Raw genomic sequence first — 18,696 nt, forward strand, 5'->3', positions numbered from 1 at the left:
ATAAAATGATAATAGCATTGTATTTCTTTCTCTAAAATTGTGGACTTCATTTGACTCATTGGATGAATACACAATGGAGCTTTTTTGGCTATTTTCTATTTCAAAAAGGAGAATATGTTGTTCAAGGATCCTTAACAGCAACAGTACCCAAAGGATTATTGCCTTCTCTTTTCCCAGCTTACTCAAGATATAAGCTCATAAGGTATTCAGTTTAATGTATGCCCTTGAAAGCAAGTGCTTAAAATGTCTTACACAAGCAGATACTACTTCTACTTGGACTTTTTTTAATGTTTAATTATCTTAATGGCCTCATTTCCTCCTGCTTTAAATAGGAACATGTCTGAAGGTTAATTATTTCCTTTTTAAAAAGAATATCTAATAAGTGGAAAACTGTAGGGTCATTATTTAATTTTTAATGTATATCTGAAAACTGAAATATAGTGCTACAGGTTGCTAAAGAGTAAAAAGAATACATTTTTGTTTTTTCCGACAGAGTTAAACAGTACTGATTTGAAAGACTGTGTTAGCAACAACAGCCTCAGTAGCAATGCCAGCCTTCCCAGCGTGCAGAGTTGCAGAAGACTTCGGGAAAGGAGAGTTGCCAGTTGGGCTGTTTCATTCGAGCGTCTTCTGCAGGATCCCATTGGTGTTAGATACTTTTCTGTAAGTAAGGAAGGGAGACAGTGAAACTTGTTGAGACAAACAGAAGCATGTGTTTGCAGTTTTTACAGAATTTCCAAAGAGTCCTCAAGGGATAATAAAGTCAGGTTCTTGGTCCAGAGGTTAAAATAATTTTTAACAGTTTATATATATATATATATATATATATATATATATATATATATATATATATATATTTCTGTTTTGTGGTATTGTTTTACATTATTCCTCATTGGCCCCCATATTTAGCCTGGTCCTGTTGCCTCTACTTCCCTTGGAAGTATTGGGAGACATCTGAAGTTTGACCAAAGCCTATAATGCTCCACAATAGTAATTTTCATGGTGTTTTGCTTGACATGTCCCTGCTCCTTCTTCTAGCCGTGGTCTTAAAGGCCTTACCCATAAACAGGGCTGAACAATGTACCCCACTGATTCACAGGAATTTGTAGTGACTAGCAGCCCAGGAAAAAAAAAAGATGAGAAATTCCTCTGCCTTATTTATTCAAGGTTTCCCAGCTACAAAGTCTGGTTTTCCCTGAATTTCTAGTTCAGTACTTCCTGTTCAGAAATGTATCTATGCGCTTACCTTTCAATAATAGTAAAAGCTAACATTAAACTCTTAAGAAATTCAAGGCTGTTAGAATAATTGCTTACAGAGATGAAGTGACCAATCCTATTTTTCCTGGCTCTGCGTTTCTCAGTGGAGGATATCCACAGAACAGAGTAGTTTTTATGAAAGCTGAAGATAAGAAAAAAGGAGGGAAAAAATATTAGACAACAGCACACTAGATAGAAGCTTGCCTTTCATTATTAAGACTGCAATTTTAACTCTTGATATATTTTCCTAGGATTTTCTAAGAAAAGAATTCAGTGAAGAAAATATTCTGTTCTGGCAGGCCTGTGAATATTTTAGCCATGTACCTGCACATGACAAAAAAGAGGTAATATCAATTATACATATAAAATGATTACTAAAATAAGATGAAAGAACAGTGTTGTTTTCCCATGTTTATTCTAAACTTATGACTAGTATCTACAATATTTTGGAAGATTAAATTTTAACTTATGCAGCCTGGAATCAGGAAGATCTCTGTTTAAATCCAGCCTCAGACACTTGCTAGCTATGTGGTGCTGGCCAGTCACTTACTCTTTTGGTTCAGTTTCTCATCTGTAAAATGAGTTGGAGAAGGAAATAACAAACCATTCTAGTATCTCTGTCAAGAAAATCCCAAAAGAGGCCAGAAAGAGTTGAATATGATGGAAATGGCTAAACAGCAATGTTAATTAATTATAGACATTTCTTTTTTGATGCAGTTCTAATACATATTACATTTAATTTTGATGATAGAGGAATTTTTATGAAAGAAGTCTTAGCAAGCATTATCTAGCAGAAAGAATACTGGGCCTGTAATTAGAGGTCATGGGTTCAAAGGCTAGCTTACCTATTTACTAAGTGTGCCACCTCAAGCAAGATATTTCCCATCTTTGGATCTCAGTGTTCTCATCTAGAAAATGAGGATGTTGGACTGAGCCTTTCTAACTAAAATTATGTGATCTCATGATGAGGAAGAACATTATGAAAAAAGAGTAAACAGCCTGGTAAAGAAGGCACAAAAAGGTATTGAAGAAAAAAGTATTTTAAAAAAACAGAATAGGCCAAATGGTAAAAGAAGCACAAAAATCTCCCAAGAACTTAAAAAGCACAATTAACGAAATGGAAAAAATAAAGACATACAAAAATTCACTGAAGAAAAGGACTCATTAAAAAGTAGAATTAGCCAAATGGAAAAGGAGTTACAAAAGCTGACTAAAGAAAATAATTCCTTTAAAATTATAATTGAGCAGGTGGAATCTAATGACTCCATATGACATTAAGAAACAATAAAACAAAATCAAAAGAATGAAAAAATAAAAAAAAAAGTGAAAAAGTTCTTTGGAAAAACAGCTGACCCGGAAAATAAATCCAGGAGAGATAATTTAAGAATTATTAGACTGTCTGAAAGCCATGATGAAAAATAGAGCCTAGAAATCATATTTCAAGAAATTATGAAGGAAAACTATCCCAAGATTCTACAACCAGAGGGTAAAATAGAAATTAAAAGAATCCACTGATTACCTCCTGAAAGAGATCCCAAAATGAAAACTCCCAGAAATATCATAGTCAAATTCCAGAATTTCCAAGTCAAGGAGAAAATATTGTAAGTAGTAAGAAGTAATTCAAATATCATGGAACTGCAGTCAAGTCAACACAAGATTTGGCAGCTTCTACATTAAAGAATCAGAGGGCTTAGAATATGATATTACAAAGGGCAAAGGAGCCAGGATTAGAGGCAAGAATCACCTACCCAATAAAACATGAGTATAATCCTTCAGGAGAAAAAAAATGGAAATTTAATGAAATTGAGGACTTTCAAGCATTCCTGATGAAAAGACCAGAGCTAAGTTGAAAATTTGAATTCCAAATACAAGAATCAAGAGAAACATGAAAAGATTAACAGTTGGAAGACCTATCATAAGAGATTCCATAAAGTTAAACTGTTTATCTTTCTGTAAGGGAGGATGATATATGTATCTTCTAAGATTTTTGTCATTATTAGGGCAATTAGAAGGAGTGTATAAGGGGCGTAAATGTGAGTTGAATATGATGGGATACCTAAAAAATAAAATTAAGGGGTGAGAAAGAGGAATGCACTGAAAGAAGGAAAAAGGGAGAGGTAGAATGGGGTAAATTATCTCACATAAAAGAGGCACAGAAGAGCTTTTAGAGTGGAGGGGAATTTGGGGGTATGGGGGAGACATTTGAACCTTACTCTCATTGGAATTGGCTCAGAGAAGGAATAACACACCCACACATGCACACACACTCATTTGGATATAGAAATACATCTTACCTTATAGGAAGGTAGGAGAGGAAGGAGATAAGAAAAGGGGTAGTGGAGCTGATAGTGTCAGGCCATGGAAGGACTCAAAAAGGATTTTGAAAATCAAGTAGAGGAAAAATTGGGAAGAAAAATGAAAGTGGTGCAAGAAAATCATGAAAAATGAGTCAACAACTTGTTAAAGGAGACCCAAAAAATGCTGAAGAAAATAACACCTTTAAAATTAGACTAACCCAAATGGCAAAAGAGATCCAAAAAGCCAATGAGGAGAAGAATACCTTAAAAAGCAGAATGGGCCAAATGGGAAAAGGTCCAAAAGCTCACTGAAGAAAATGATTCCTTAAAAATTAAAATGGAGCAAATGGAAGCTAATGCTTTTATGAGAAATGAAGAAATTATAAAACAAAACCAATTAAAAAATGGAAGATAATGTGAAGTATCTCATTGGGAAAAACAACTGACCTGGAAAATGGATTGAGGAAAGATAATTTAAAAATTATTGAGCTACCTGAAAGCCATGATCAAAAAAAGAGCCTAGTCATCATCTTTCAAGAAATATCAAGGAAAACTGCCCTGATATTTTAGAACCATAAGGTTAAATAGAAATGGAAAAAATCCACTGATCACCTCCTGAAAGAGATCCCAAAAGGAAAACTCTTAGGAATATTGTAGTCAGATTCCAGAGTTCCTAAGTTAAGGAGAAAATATGGCAAACAGCCAGAAAGGAAAAATTCAAGTATTGTGGAAACACAATCAGGATAACACAAGATTTAGCAACTTCTACCCTAAGGGATTGGAGGACTTGGAATATGATATTCCAGAGGTCAAAGGAAGTAGGATTAAAACCAAGAATCACCTACCCAGCAAAACTGAATATAATACTTAGGAGAGAAAATGGAATTTCAATGAAATAGAGGACTTCTAAGCATTCTTATTGAAGAGATCAGAGTTGAATAGAAAATTTGACTTTCAAATACAAGAATCAAGAGAAGCATGAAAATGTAAACAGGAAAGAGAAACCATAAGGGACTTAGTAAAGTTGAACTGTTTACATTCCTACAAGGGAAGATGATACTTGTAATTCATGAGACCTTTCTAAGTAGTAGGGTAGTTGGAGGGAGTGTGTGTGTGTGTGTGTGTGTGTGTGTGTGTGTGTGTGTGTGTGTGTATGTGGAGAGAGAGAGAGAGAGACAGGGAGGGAGGGAGGGAGAGGGAGAGAGGACACAGGGGTGAGATGAATATGAAGGGATGATATCTAAAAAAAAGCGTTGAGAAGGATGTATTGAGAGAAAAAAAGGGAGAAGTAGAATGTAGTAAATCATCTCACATAAAAGAGGCAAGAAAGAGTGTTTACAATGGAGGGGAAGAGGGGGAAGGTGAGAAGGAATAAGTGAACCTTACCTTCATCAGATTTGGTTTTAAGAGGGAGTAATATACACACTCACCTGGGTATGGTATCTTACCCTGCAGGAAAGAGTAGGGGTAATAGAAGGCACAACAGATTTGGAGGAAGGGGTAATCAGAAGCAAACTTTTGTGGAGGGACCAGTCAAAGAAGAGAATAGAATAAATGGAGGGCAGGACAGGATAGAAGGAAATATAGTTAGTCTTTCACAACATAATTGTTACAGAAGTGTTTTGTGTGGCTACACATGTATAACCTATATCAAATTGCTTGCCTTCTCAGTGAGGGTGGGTGAGGAGGGGAGAAGAGAAAGAATGTGGAACTCAAAGCTTTAAAAATGAATGTTAAAAAATTGTTTTTACATGCATCTAGAGAATAAGATATGTAGGCAGTGGGGTATAGAAATCTATTGTGCTCTACAGAAAAATGGAAGGGAAGAGGATGGGGGGGGCGGTGATAGAAGAGAGGGCAGATTGGAGGAAAGTGCAATCAAAATACACGCTGTCCTGGGGTGGGGGAAGGGGGGAAATGGGAGAAAATTTGAAATTCAAAATTTTATGGAAGTGAATGTTGAAAACTAAAAATAAATTTAATTTAAAAATCACCTTATTTTTCTTGGGTTTTTTTGGGTGGGGGAGGGTGTGCGTTTTTTTCACAACATGACTAACATGGAAATATGTTTTGCATGACTGCACATGTATAACCTATATCAAATTGCTTACCTTCTCAAGGAGGCAGGACCAGGAGGAAAGGAAAGAATTTGGAATTCAAATTTAAAAAAAAATGAATGTTAATTATTTTTACATGTAACTGGGGAAAATAAAATATTTTTTAAAAAAAACAAAGCAAAGTAAGCCTTGCAGCTTCTTTCTGGGGGTATTTATGTGGTTCTGGGCTTATTACTATTATAACAAGGTGATTAACGAAATAAGCTCACAGCACTAATCATAGTTCCATGAAAATGGCAATGCATCTGCTTCAGTGTTTCAGAAACAAGGCTTCTGTTTCCAGCCTTGCCATTCTCCTTCTGTGTGTCACTAACACCTCCAATTTGGGTAACCATTATGGTACTCATCATTGTCACTCAAATGTCTATAGCACTCTTTAAGATTTACCCTTTTCTCTTAATAACCCTATGAGACAGGAAGGGCATGTATTATTATCCCCATTTTACAAATGAAGAAATTGAGGTTCACCAAAGGAAAAGTCACAGAACCCAGTCAGATTTAACTCTAGGTCTGTTGACTTAACGTCTACCACTTTTTCATTACATCCTATTACAAGTCTCTTTTCCTCTAGACCTGTGTTTCTTCATCTGTGGGACCAGGTGATCCCTGAGGTGACTTTCTACTCTAAAATTCTAATGCTTTTATCTCTGATTGTGACTCCATTTACCTTTGAACTCAGTTCTACCCACAGCCATGAACTAATTTTTTTCTTTTCATGTTTTAAGTTGTCATGACCATAGATGACTATATCTACAGGAACTTCTTAGCCTTTGGTCTACTTAAGGATAACAGTTAAGGATAAAAAGACTTCAGTTATTCTACTTATTTCATCTAGTTGAATTCATCTTTTAACACTTATGTTGAAGAGCTCATTTTGTGATGTATGACATTGTGGAAATCATAGTATGCCATGGTCAGAATTTCTTTCTCTGTTAACATTGCTTTTATTTGTTAGCTTTCCTATAGAGCCCGTGAGATCTTCACAAAATTCTTGTGCAGCAAAGCTACCACACCGGTTAACATCGATAGCCAGGCACAGTTGGCTGATGATATTCTCAATGCACCACATCCAGACATGTTCAAGGAACAGCAGCTACAGGTAACTGCTTCTGCCAGCTTTTGCCAGGGCTGGTGGGACCCTTCCTTTTAAAGTGTGCGTATGCACAGATTGGATTGAAATGACAGGAGAGCAGCTGATGAGCTGTTGTCAGTTAAACATGGCACCCTTTCTCAATACCTCAAGTAGCTCCTACCTTTACAAAGAGGGTGAGATCAGAGGAAATTCCTGAAAATTTCTGAGGTTCTGGGGTGGGAGAAAAGTTAACACCCATAAGTTTATTCCATATTAACCTTCTGCTACACAATAGAAAGAGCCCTGACTACCAGTCAGGGTACTTGGGCTCAAATCCTCCTGATACTTGTGTGACCTTGGACAAGTCACTTAACCCAGTGCCTAACCCAAGGCTTCCAGGGCTTAGCACAGTGCCTGTTACATAGTAGGTGCTTAATAAACCCTACCTGAGTGGCTGGACCTCCAAAGGAATTGCACTTAAGGCTCCTGAGATCTGTGATTCTATGACCTGAAGTATTCTTATCTGTGCACGCATACATACTTATTATGAATACTGTATAATCCATATATAAGTACACGCTGCATATGAATTTATTTTTTTTTACTGGAAGAAATAAACCTTGTGGTCCACATTAGAAAAACAAAGTGGATAAAAAGCCCATTACCCTAGGTTAGGACATGCAGTTATATAAATAGCCTGTTGAATGAGCTGTTCTGTAACGTACCTTTGACAGGCTCTGCAAATGAACAGAGAGCTAAGGCCAGAATTGAATAGGAGGAGGAGATTGGCCTATATACCATTTGGAAGACTGCATGCTAATTTCAAACGCCAAGTTCCTCTTTGTCACAGAGTGAATGGCCACAGATGGATAATGCATTTTGCATTGCATTACAATGTAACCCTGAAACATTAGGAGAACCAGTAACTGGATAAATTTTCTTTAGAGGCCTTATGGAAAGTTACAGAATGTAGAGGTCGAAAGGTGAGGGATAGAAAGCTGGACTTAAGAGTCAGGAGGGCCTTTCTTCAAGTCCTTGTGATAACTGTGTGACCATAAGCAAGTGACTGCTTCTCAGTGCCCAAGGCAGTTAGTTCTCTAAGGCTAAAGGACCAATGAGTTGCTGATCTGCGTCAATGGAGGGAGTTTGCTCATTTCTGGTAGAGATAAAATCACAGATTCAAATCTGCCCCCCAAAACCCCTCCCCACCAGTTATAAGAAAAAATAGCTGTTATTACCAATAGCTCATATTCACATAGTACTTTGGATATAATGTTCCCAGTGATTTTTGCTTAGTCTCACTGGACTCCTCTGGCCTGGGTTCAGCTTTAGAGTTTAGGTATTGAATAGCAGCTGCAGACCCCACTTTCAGTTTTCTAGGTCCACAGCAAAGCTGTGATTCAGAAGGGTCACTGGATGGCCTGGAGCTCTTTATGATAGATTTGGGATTCTTGTGGCTATAAAGGCTAAGAGCTGACAGTGTTTGAGAAGCAATTTGCAAATTTGGATCAGCAAGTTGCAAAAAGCATTTGGTTAGTCTTAATTTGGGATCTGGACACTTTGAAACCAACTCTCACTTAGAAATATTCAGGGTTTTTTTATGTCTTTATATTCAGTAAAGTAAAACTTATAAAATGTTCTGAGTTGGTGTACTCTTGATAATCTGTTCATTACTGATGCTGTGGGTTCTTATCAAAATCTGTCAGTTTTTGAAAGTAGCAAGTGAGAGGGCAGTTTTTAAAAGTGTTAAGTGACTGGGCAAATGGCTTTAGATAAAAATGTAAATGCTGGAAGAGTTTTAGGAGGCCTTGACATTTGGGAGGAAGGTAGAACAAAAACATTGTCCTCAAAAATGGGGTTGATTGACATATCCCACTCACCCACTCAACATTTTAACTGTAGGCCTACATAATGCATTTTAGATTTTATGTGTACATATGTTCCACTGTGTTTACTTTTCAGATTTTTAACTTGATGAAGTTTGATAGCTACACTCGTTTTCTGAAATCCCAGCTCTATCAAGAGTGTATTTTGGCAGAAGTAGAAGGTCGTTCTCTACCTGATTCACAACAGGTCCCAAGTAGTCCTGCCTCTAAACACAGCATCAGTTCAGATCGTTCCAATGTCTCAACGCCAAAAAAGGTGCTGCTTTTTATACTCATTGTAGATTTGAGATACGATGTTAGTTTTTTTAAATGAATAATGTAATAAAAACTGAAATGAAAATCGTACTGCAGAAAATGAAATGAATAGAAATTTGAATTCAGTTTTTCACATGGAAGAAAATAAGCACATATTGGAAGATATTTGGAATTCAAATATAGGCAATTTCTGTACTTATAAAGTGGATTACATTCCTGGAAAAGTGGCTATAAATTTATATTCCTTTAGAAACAATGTTCTAATAGGAGGTTATATTCTGATCAGAGCCTTGATGCCTACCTTTTTAATTCAAGTGACCCAGCCCTGGAAAACATCACATTTGCTTCTCTTTTTCTATTGTTCGAGATCATAAAATTCACTTCAATTCAGGAAATACATATTAAACCCTATATGCTAAAAGAAAGTTGTGCTGTTTGGATCCACTACAGATTAATATTGTCTGACTTCAGCTGGGTCTTTGGATTCGTTCCTCATCTTACTGGCTCTCATTGCTTGTTGACTGAACTCCTGAACAGTTACTTGGACTATTCTAGTCTCAAGTGCTCAATCCACTGCCATCTCTCACTTGCATCAGAGTTTTTCTTTCCTTCTGCTTTACCAAGGAGATCAAGGCCATCCAACATGAATTTCCTTTCTTGTTTCCTCCTGGTTCTGAAGATGTAGCCCTTCTCCTTGCAGAAGCTGAACCTCCTGACTTCATCAGATCATAGCTTTTATCAGTGTTCTCCCTTCTCTCCAGTGTCTTCATGCCTCCTCCCCCTCTGCCTAGACCACATGCAGCTCTTCCTCTTTGGTCAAAAGAAAACAAAACACAAAACTTTTCTTTTAACTCTGCTGTTACCCCTTTAGCTATTCCCTCTTCACTAAAAAAACTTAGAGAAGCCTCTTGGTTGCCTCTATTTCCTTGACTCCCGCTCCCTCCTTAACCTCTCTGCTCCCCATCTCCATCATTGACCAGGCCCCCTGGATTTTTTGCCATGATCCTCCTATCTTTCTCCTCCTTCGCATTCCCACAGTCACTGCCCTAGATCAGGCCCTTGTTACCTTTCACGTAGGCTGTTGTTTACAGTTTCCCAACTGTTTTCCTCACCTTCCATCTCTGTTCTTTCTAATCGATTTCTTCTAATACTGTACAACACTACTTGATTAATGTTCCCAGCATGAAACTCTGATCATGCTCCTCCAGTGCTCAAAAATCTCCATTGGGTAAGAGTCATGGGGCCAGATAAAAGACAGGAGCAGAAACCTTTAGTATACTGGGGAGGGTGGGGGGTAGAAAGAGATACACACACACGTGTGTGTGTGTTTGTGTGTATTTATATACGTACATATATGTGGGTATATATTATGTATATATGCATGTATAAAACATGTCCGATATAGAAACATAATACATGTCCAAAACATATAACTACATACACATGTATTTGCATGTGTATGTATACGTACATACATGCATACATATAAATGTGTATATGTGTATGTATGTGTGCATGCGCTACATAAGTATAAACCATTGAAATACAGAAAAAAAAAATCTAGTTTGTCCTCTGTTTGGATTGCCTGTTTTGATTTCTATGAGCTTGTTTTCCTGTCTCCTGCCTTTCCTATTCATCCGTCACATAGCTCCCAAATACTCTCTCTAATTCAAAAGATAATTAAAAATAGCCCGATATTTAAGGCCCTCCCCAATCTAATTCCAACTTGCCCATATCTGCATATATGTGTGGGATCCTCAATAGAAGCCCTTTGCCATTTTTCAGCTTCACACCCTAGCACTTATCACAGTGTTGTTCATATGGGAGAAATTTAATGTTTGTGGAATTAAAATATTTTTAATGTAATCACTGAAAATTTATTCCATACTTTTTTGCGTGGTAAAGTATACCCAGTATACTTTAGCATTTTAATAGTACTGACAGATGACATATTGTTTTAAAAAGTTTTAAATTTAATGGCAGTTAAGTGGAAAGTCAAAATCAGGAAGATCCTTAAATGAAGAATCAGGAGAAGAAGATGGGGAGAAGAAACGCAAGGGAACATTTTTTTCCTGGTCAAGGAACAGGAGCACTGGACGGTCCCAAAAGAAGAAGGAACACGGAGATCACGCACATGGTTGGTATCATTACCTTTTTTGGCTATATCAGTTGGTCCATAATTAATTTTGAGGTGTGAGTGACACCGTGACTTGTCACTAAGCCACATGAAGCCACTGGTGACTAAGAGAAGAAAGGAAGTGAGATGATTTAAATATTGTTCCATCTAGATAAATAAAGGAGCAGATTTTTTTTTTCACTGGCATACATGCATCTAATAGACAGCCAAAAAATAAAAATAATTTCAGATGTCCCCCCTCACTGGCAAAATGTGGGTATATGTACATTCTAATTCAACTCTTTACTTCAAGCCCTGGAAGAAAATATTTTTGCATAAGATTTATGTGTGCCTAGACAAAGTGTACAGTTTATTTTTCAAAATTTTCCTAGATTTGCTATTAGAAGATACCTTAGGGAAATCTAACTTCTCTGGGACTCAGTTCTTTCATTTGTAAAATGATGGGGACTTAATTACCTTTGAGATTCCTTTCAGCTCACAAATCTCTGGTCCTTTGAATCAATCTTGCTGGTACCATTAATATGAGAACCTCTACAGCATCTGTGACTGGTGATTACCAGCTTCAGGCACTCCTGTAGTGCCTGGGAATTCACTACCTCCTAAATCAACTCATCCCATTGTTGGGCTTGAACTCAACTTGGCCTCCCTGGAACCTTTACCAATTGGTCCCAGTTTTATTCTCTGGTACTAGGCAAAGCAAATCGAATCCCTTTTCAAGTAACAGCACTCTTCAAATACTTGAAGAACACACTCATGGGCTCTTAAATCATCTTTTTTTTTTGTAAGTTAGAAATCCTTAGTTGCTTCAACCACATTAACATTTTATAAAATTAAGCTGGGAAATTTGAGATTTTTTTTTTTCCTCTCCGTTATTTTCACTAATTCAGATTTAAGGGGGACACTTAACAGATTCCTATGCAAAAAGGATGCATGGATGGAGAGGGGGATGGAGGTGAGACTGGTGGCATTCCAAAATAGGGGATGGGTCAAAGAGAAAGAATGGATGTGATCTTTGCTAGGCCAAGTTAATGGGCAAAACAAAAATTTACACTGGCCACTGGAAGGCACTACCAAGTGCAGCTGTGAAATTTTCTTTGAAGATTAAAAAAAAAACAGGTGGGGGAAATTGCTATAATAATGATAACTCACATTTCTAGAATGCTTTAAGGCTTACACACTGATTTAATCACAACCATGTGAAGTAGGTAGTGTCAAATAGTATTATTCCTACTGTACAGAAGTGAAAACTGACAAAACCCAGAGATTGAGTGAACTTTCCAAGGTACTAGTAGAACCCTACAAGTCCTTTCCACGATAAAGCATAGCTTAAGTGAAGATCCTGCCAGAAGGTCAAAGGACCTGACTCAATCTCTTGCATTGCATCTAGGCTAAAATAGAATCAGCATTATTCACAGGTGATTCTGATGAGTAAATATGGTACACCAGGAATCCAGCCAATATATTTGAGCTATCTATACATATGAATGAATTAAATTTTAAAAGTGAGAATGAACTAGGTAATTTGGTGTAGGTAAGAGCTGTGGATTAATTAAGAGCAAGGGAATCTGACTCAGCCCCAGCTCTGTCACTAATTTCCTGTATGACTTTGGGCAAGGCCCTTCTTCACTCTTCAACTCATTTTCCTCATCTGCAAAATGGAGGGGGTTGAACGGGTAAGTTCTAACCTATCTAGTTCTAACCTTCTGTATTTTATATTTTATGCCTTATGGTTCCTTCCAAACCCCAAATTCCATATCCTGCCAATGCTTCTGACTCTTAATGTTCTACATCTGAAGGACCCTTCCACTGCTATACTTTTGACTCTTTAGTGCAAAGGTTTATAACTTTGGGTCCATGGGACACTTCCGTGAGTGGGAGAAAAACAATTATAACTTCATTTCATTATAATTAGTTCCTTTTGTAATCCTATGCATTTATTTTATGCATTTAAAAACATTGTCCTGAGAAGGGTCCCATAGGTGTCACCAGACTGCCAAAGGGGTCCAGGATGTTAGAAAAAGGCTAAGAATGTGTGCTTTAGTTATTTGCATTAGTGTGGAAACAGTCAACCAAATAAGAGACAGCTCATTGTTAGATTCACTGATTTTGACTTTGTGATACTTTAGGCAGGGATTGGACTGAAGTTCATTTTTCTTAGCTGGTTCTTCAGTCAATGTAAAGTGATAAGATTTCAAAATTAGAAGGAAAACTGGAGATCATCTATTCTAACCATTTATAGACTAGAAAAGAGTCCCATGGAGCTTACATGATTTCCCCAAAGTCACACAGTTAGTGAGCCTGAATTCAAAACCAGGCCCTTGCTCTAAAACTAGTGTATTTTCTGTTATACTACTCCTGGCATATGACTGAAGTTTACCTTTTCTTATCCAATTCTTTCTTCATAGTAGGATTGTAGAATTTTAGAGTTGGTAGAGAAACTACTATTTACAGATGAGAAAGCTGAATTTCAGAGTTCCCCAAGGTCACACAGAGTCAGGAAGCTTGCATTCAAAACCAGTTCTGCTTCCAATTCTAGCATCTGTTCTACCACATCACTCTCTACTATAGTTGGTATTTGATGAAAATTTGTCAATTGATTTATAAATAATTCTGTGAAGGAATGTTTAAAAGACTATAGAAAATAAAGAACCCTTAAACACTTTAGAGGTGTTCCTAACATATACAAATGATTACTATTTTCTCTAAAACTACTAGATAATTTAAAATCACTATTCACTTCAGCAACCCCCTTAACCTTTACTAGGCAGTATTTTGTTAGCTTCTTTTGGAATACTCTGTATAACTGGAGAAATGCAAACTGTGTTTCTTTTAAAATACTCAGTAATTCAGGCTTTTTTTCACTAATTCTAATGGGCTTAGACCTCAGTGAATCCAAATTGGTGGAGTTTAATGGAAATGATTTGAAAAAAGGACATTTTGAAAATAAGCTATTTAGGAAGCCTGTCCTTAATGATCAAAAGCACAGGTGTGGAATCTTTAAGGATGATCTACTGTGTTATTGAGTACTTGCTGTTATTTGGAGGTTAGTGTAAATATAGTTTGAGATCAGAATTCTAAATGGATTCTTGACCCCATCACTCAGTATAATGAATACTCTTAATGTTAGCCTTTGAACATTGGCTTTGTTTATCCTTTCAGAATTTTGAAAGGTATATTTTCAGCCCCACCAGAAAACAAATTGCCTAATCAAGTGAATAAATTCTTTCATGACAGTTTTCAGATAGGTCAGCATCTGTAGAGCCTGATCTCCACTGCTGAGCAAAGTAGAAATTTGGAGAAGTATGCAGTTAATTGTGGTTTTGATAGTAAATGGAAATTTCAGAGCAAAACTTTTCTGTTGCTGTATTGACTAATAATGCCATCTCTAACTTCCTTTTTCTCTACAAAGATACTCTTCACTCCAACGGGGGATTACATCGACGTGAATCACAAGGTTCCATGTCTTCTGCCGCAAGCCTTGACCTGGTAAATTATGACTTTTCAGAAACAAAATTAATTTATCTTTAAATGGTGATAAAATCTTATTTATGAAACTAGTCATTGTCTGTGCTATTGTTAGAACCAAAACTCGCAAGAACTAAAATTTGTCTTATAACCACAAAAAAAATACAAAGTGCCCCATTGTATTACTGAAAGTTGGCATAATAGAAGTGAATAGTCTGACTTGGGTAGGTGTTTGCTCTTTTACATGCCAGTTGACAAATATTTATTGAGCACTTATGTACAAAGTCAACCAGTTATTCCACTGGCATTTAGTAAACACTTACTATGTGGTGAGCACTGTTGGAAGTAAAGGATATGGTCTCTTCCCTCAAAGGAGAGGGTGGTGGAGTGCCAGGTCTAGGGTCAGAAAACCCCCAGTTCTAGCTGTGTGACCTTGGGCAAGTCCTTTAATTTCCTTTCGTCTCAGTTCCCTCACCAGGGGAGTTGATCTTTGTGATCTCGGAGGTCTCTTCCAACTCTCAATCAGCCTAGGCTGTTTGACGACCTTAAATGAGCTAAAATTTGCTTTCTGGCAGCTTACCCCCATTACTCCTAGTTACACACTCTGGGGACAAGCAGAACAAAACAGAGCCCTCTGCTACGTGAAAACTTGACAGCTGTGATGTCCCCCTAAACCTCATCTCTAGGAGAAATATCCCCAGTTCCTTCAGCTGCTCTCCATATAGTGTGGCCTCCAAGCTCTCCTAGGAGGAAGATTTTGTCAAACAGGTGCAACCTGACAACCTTTAAGATTCTGTAACTTAGCACTTTGATCATATCCTTCTCGTAATACAACCTAACATCACAACTTATACAGGATGTGCCCAAACTGCAGGAGATCACATGAAAAACCTGAGGATTTCAAGGACTTGCCCGTGCAGTACAAGTTAAAAATGTTATGTGGCATCCAAAGAGACCTGGAATCCTTCTTACTTTGGAAATTGACAGTTTGTAGGAAACACTTCCTTAGACTTTAAGGGTTTATAATTGTGGAGGTGTATTGAACCTTCTCCACTGACACAGACTACAAATGCACATAGCACTTAGTATTTGATCTTTGAGGGTTGAAACTAGAAAATGTATTGCTTTACATGCATGCAAACTGGGAATTAGCGTCTGGGAGTTGAGCCAGACCATTCCTGAGATTCCTAGCAGGCAGCCTATCACTTGGCAGCATCATTGGCACAGCCTTCAGGAACCTTCCACACCCTGAGGAGGCTCTCATGTAGGACCTCAGTAAAGTTGTAGAGAGTTGTCTTAGAGAAAATATTCTTATCATCAGCAATTCATATTTTTGCAGTTTCCAGGTCACAAAGCACATTCCTCATACCAACCATGGAAGGTAGATAGTGCACAAATGACCCTAACCCCATTTTACAGATGATTATGCTGAGACACAGAGAGAGGAGATCACTTGCAATTACAAGGTGTCACAGCTTGTTGGTGTTGGAGTTCAGTCTCTTCTGACTCCATATATATAGCTTTCTCCATTACACTACATAGAATTTTATTAACTACTGTGTGTAGAGACCATCAGACTTTAAAAAAACTCGGAAAGGCAGCATTACTATAGCTATTGGACCATTTATTGACATGGAATCTCTTCTTGGAGGTTTTTTGCAGAATTTCCATAGGATATAGGAGGTAGTCTTATAGTGGCTCACAATTGACGTGCATGTCAAGGAAGTGTTATGTTCATAAAATTTATAGTTGTTTTTTTTTTTAAGAGAATTCAGGATTGTCATTTTGCAACTTATGAGAATGCTTCTCTGCTTGTGAGTCATGCCATAGGCTTTTACCGCCAGAGGAGGAGTTGGTTATCTGCCCAAAGATTTAGTGCACACAGGCCTGCCACTCACAAGAGCGGAGTTTGGAGCTGATGAAAAGCGTGTTATGAAACTATCCAGCCACAGGGCAGTATGTCCAGTGGGGGAGATGCTTACAGCATTCTCGAGGAATCCTTTTGTTGTGATGGGAGTCATAGTCGCTCCTACCTCTGTACCTTTGTCTGCATAGTTCACCACACCAGCAATGTCCTTCCCCCGCTCCTCACTCTGCTTATTTAAGTCTTACCCATCCTTCAGGGTCTAACTCAAGATCATCTCTTCTAGGAAGGCTTCTCTGATTTCTCCAGCCTGTAATGATCTCTTCCTTCTTTTAACATGTAAAGCAGTTATCATCTGTGGCACTTAATTTTGACTCTTACTCTTATATTGTTTTATATCATTATGTAGCAGAGTAGTCTTAGAGCAGGGGTAGGGAACCTGCTGCCTTGAGGCCACATTTGGCCTTCCAGGTTCTTGGGTACGGCCTTTTAACTGAGTCCAGTTTTTACAGAATAAATCCTTTTATGAAGGGAATTTGTTCTGTGAAGTTTGGATTCAGTAAGGGCTGTACTTGAGGACCTAGAGGGCCACATGTGGCTTTGAGGTGGCAGGTTCCCTACTGCTATCCTAGAGTAACATCCTTGCCTAGTGACTTAGCCCCTATAACTCAAACTTTCCTCAGTTATAAAATGGGAATAGTCTTACTTGTGCAGTTGGGTTGTTGGGAGAAAACCTCCAAGTGCTATAGAAATGGGACTCATTGTTATTGTCATCCGTACCAACATCTAACTGCCTGTCCCATGTATCCTCTCTCCCTAAGATGACAGTAAGCTACTCAAGGACAAGAATTTGTATCTTATAGTTTCTTTTGCATAGTGTTGACTGCACAGTAAGTACTCAATGAAGAATTTGTTGGATAAATCAAAGAGTTGCAACCTATCACTCACTGCTTTGGGGTTATTAATTAAAAGAGGCAGTGTCTGGTGTCATCTTTATATGTGAAGGATATTAAAATACAGTATCTCCTGGTTTGGAAGGAGGTTGTTAGGAGCGAACCTTTGCCATTAATCTTTTTTTATTTTTTGGTGAGATAATCAGGGTTAAGTGACTTGCCCAGGATCACACAGCTAGTGTTTTAGGTCAGATTTGAACTTTGGTCTTCTGGATTCCAGGACTGGTGCTCTGTCTGCTGCATGATCGAGCTGCACCTCCTCTCCCATTGATGCTTAAAATAAAAAAATGGTGCTTGTACTATTGCTTGTAAATGCTTAGTGGGCTTTCTGCATGAACAGTACTATCTGGATTTGTTAGACTTCTCACTTTTAGGTAGATGACTATTTGTTGACAATGAGCCAAGTAACTGTGATTATCTAAACTACAGTTAAACTAGATGAGCCCAGTGTCACGTTCTCACTGTCTGTTGTCTGAGTTTGAAACAAGTTAATTTCACATATAAACATTAGAAGGTTGGTCACCAGGTCCTATGTTGTTTTGAGCCTGGCCACTTATGAATACTATACTAGGTGTAGAAGGCTGGCTGCCTTCCTTGGTGTGACCATGCCCAAGTAACCATAAATCCTTATAGCAGAGGGCCAAACTAGAGACCCCGCGAAACTCCCAAGTGCCACCCACTCAGATTAAACAGGGATTGGGAAATGTTTTGCAAAATAAAATAACAATATAATACAACATGGAAAATATTAGTTTCTGGTTTTCCAAGTCAGTATGCAGCCACACATCCGTTTTGATTAAATTGGACACCACTGCCTTAGAGTATCTATATTAAGCTGTTGAGATAGATCACAATTTGCCTGACTCAATAAATGTTCTTCAGCTGAGATAGCTTATTCACTTTCAATATCTTATTCATGTTTCCTTCTCTTCCTTTCTTAAGTCGGAAACCTGTAGGGTCTCAGTGACTGAAAAAGACAAGTCTTCCAAGCACTGCTGCATCAACCTTCCCGATGGAACGTCGTGTGTGGTGGTTGTGAAATCTGGATTCTCAATCAAGGAAATATTATCTGGGCTGTGTGAGAAACATGGCATCAATGTGGCCGCAGTGGATCTTTTTTTAGTAGGAGGGGACAAGGTACTTGGTGTTCACTTATGATTTTTAAAAGGATCCTTGGCTTATCAGTGGAGTGCAACAGATGGTGATTTATTTATCTTGTTAAAAAAAATTCTAGCAAAATATTTTCTCCATTTTGACTTTGCTCTAACTTTTAATGTCTGACCCTGTTTGCTTAGTATTTCTTATGCAAACAATGTCTCTTGAAGTCGCCCAGATTATGAGAATTATGTTATGTTGCTTCCTGCAAGCTCCCAAAGCTATTATTAGTTTTAGA

The 18,696-nt window shown here is 37.7% G+C and overlaps 1 protein-coding gene across 9 annotated transcripts in view; it reads left to right on the forward strand.

Moving 5' to 3' along the window:
* Positions 1 to 18,696, forward strand: part of RGS12 (regulator of G protein signaling 12) — a 263,351-nt gene that overhangs the window by 178,766 nt on the left and 65,889 nt on the right. For all 9 annotated transcript variants that reach the window (XM_072620075.1, XM_072620077.1, XM_072620076.1 and 6 more), the window contains 7 exons: positions 494 to 663; positions 1,509 to 1,601; positions 6,627 to 6,770; positions 8,706 to 8,885; positions 10,868 to 11,021; positions 14,431 to 14,507; positions 18,246 to 18,440. In XM_072620075.1, the coding sequence (XP_072476176.1) occupies positions 494 to 663; positions 1,509 to 1,601; positions 6,627 to 6,770; positions 8,706 to 8,885; positions 10,868 to 11,021; positions 14,431 to 14,507; positions 18,246 to 18,440 (1,013 nt within the window). The remainder of the gene's footprint in view (positions 1 to 493; positions 664 to 1,508; positions 1,602 to 6,626; positions 6,771 to 8,705; positions 8,886 to 10,867; positions 11,022 to 14,430; positions 14,508 to 18,245; positions 18,441 to 18,696) is intronic.

The sequence above is a fragment of the Notamacropus eugenii genome, chromosome 6 (assembly GCF_028372415.1).
Source record: "Notamacropus eugenii isolate mMacEug1 chromosome 6, mMacEug1.pri_v2, whole genome shotgun sequence".
NCBI lineage: Eukaryota > Metazoa > Chordata > Mammalia > Diprotodontia > Macropodidae > Notamacropus > Notamacropus eugenii.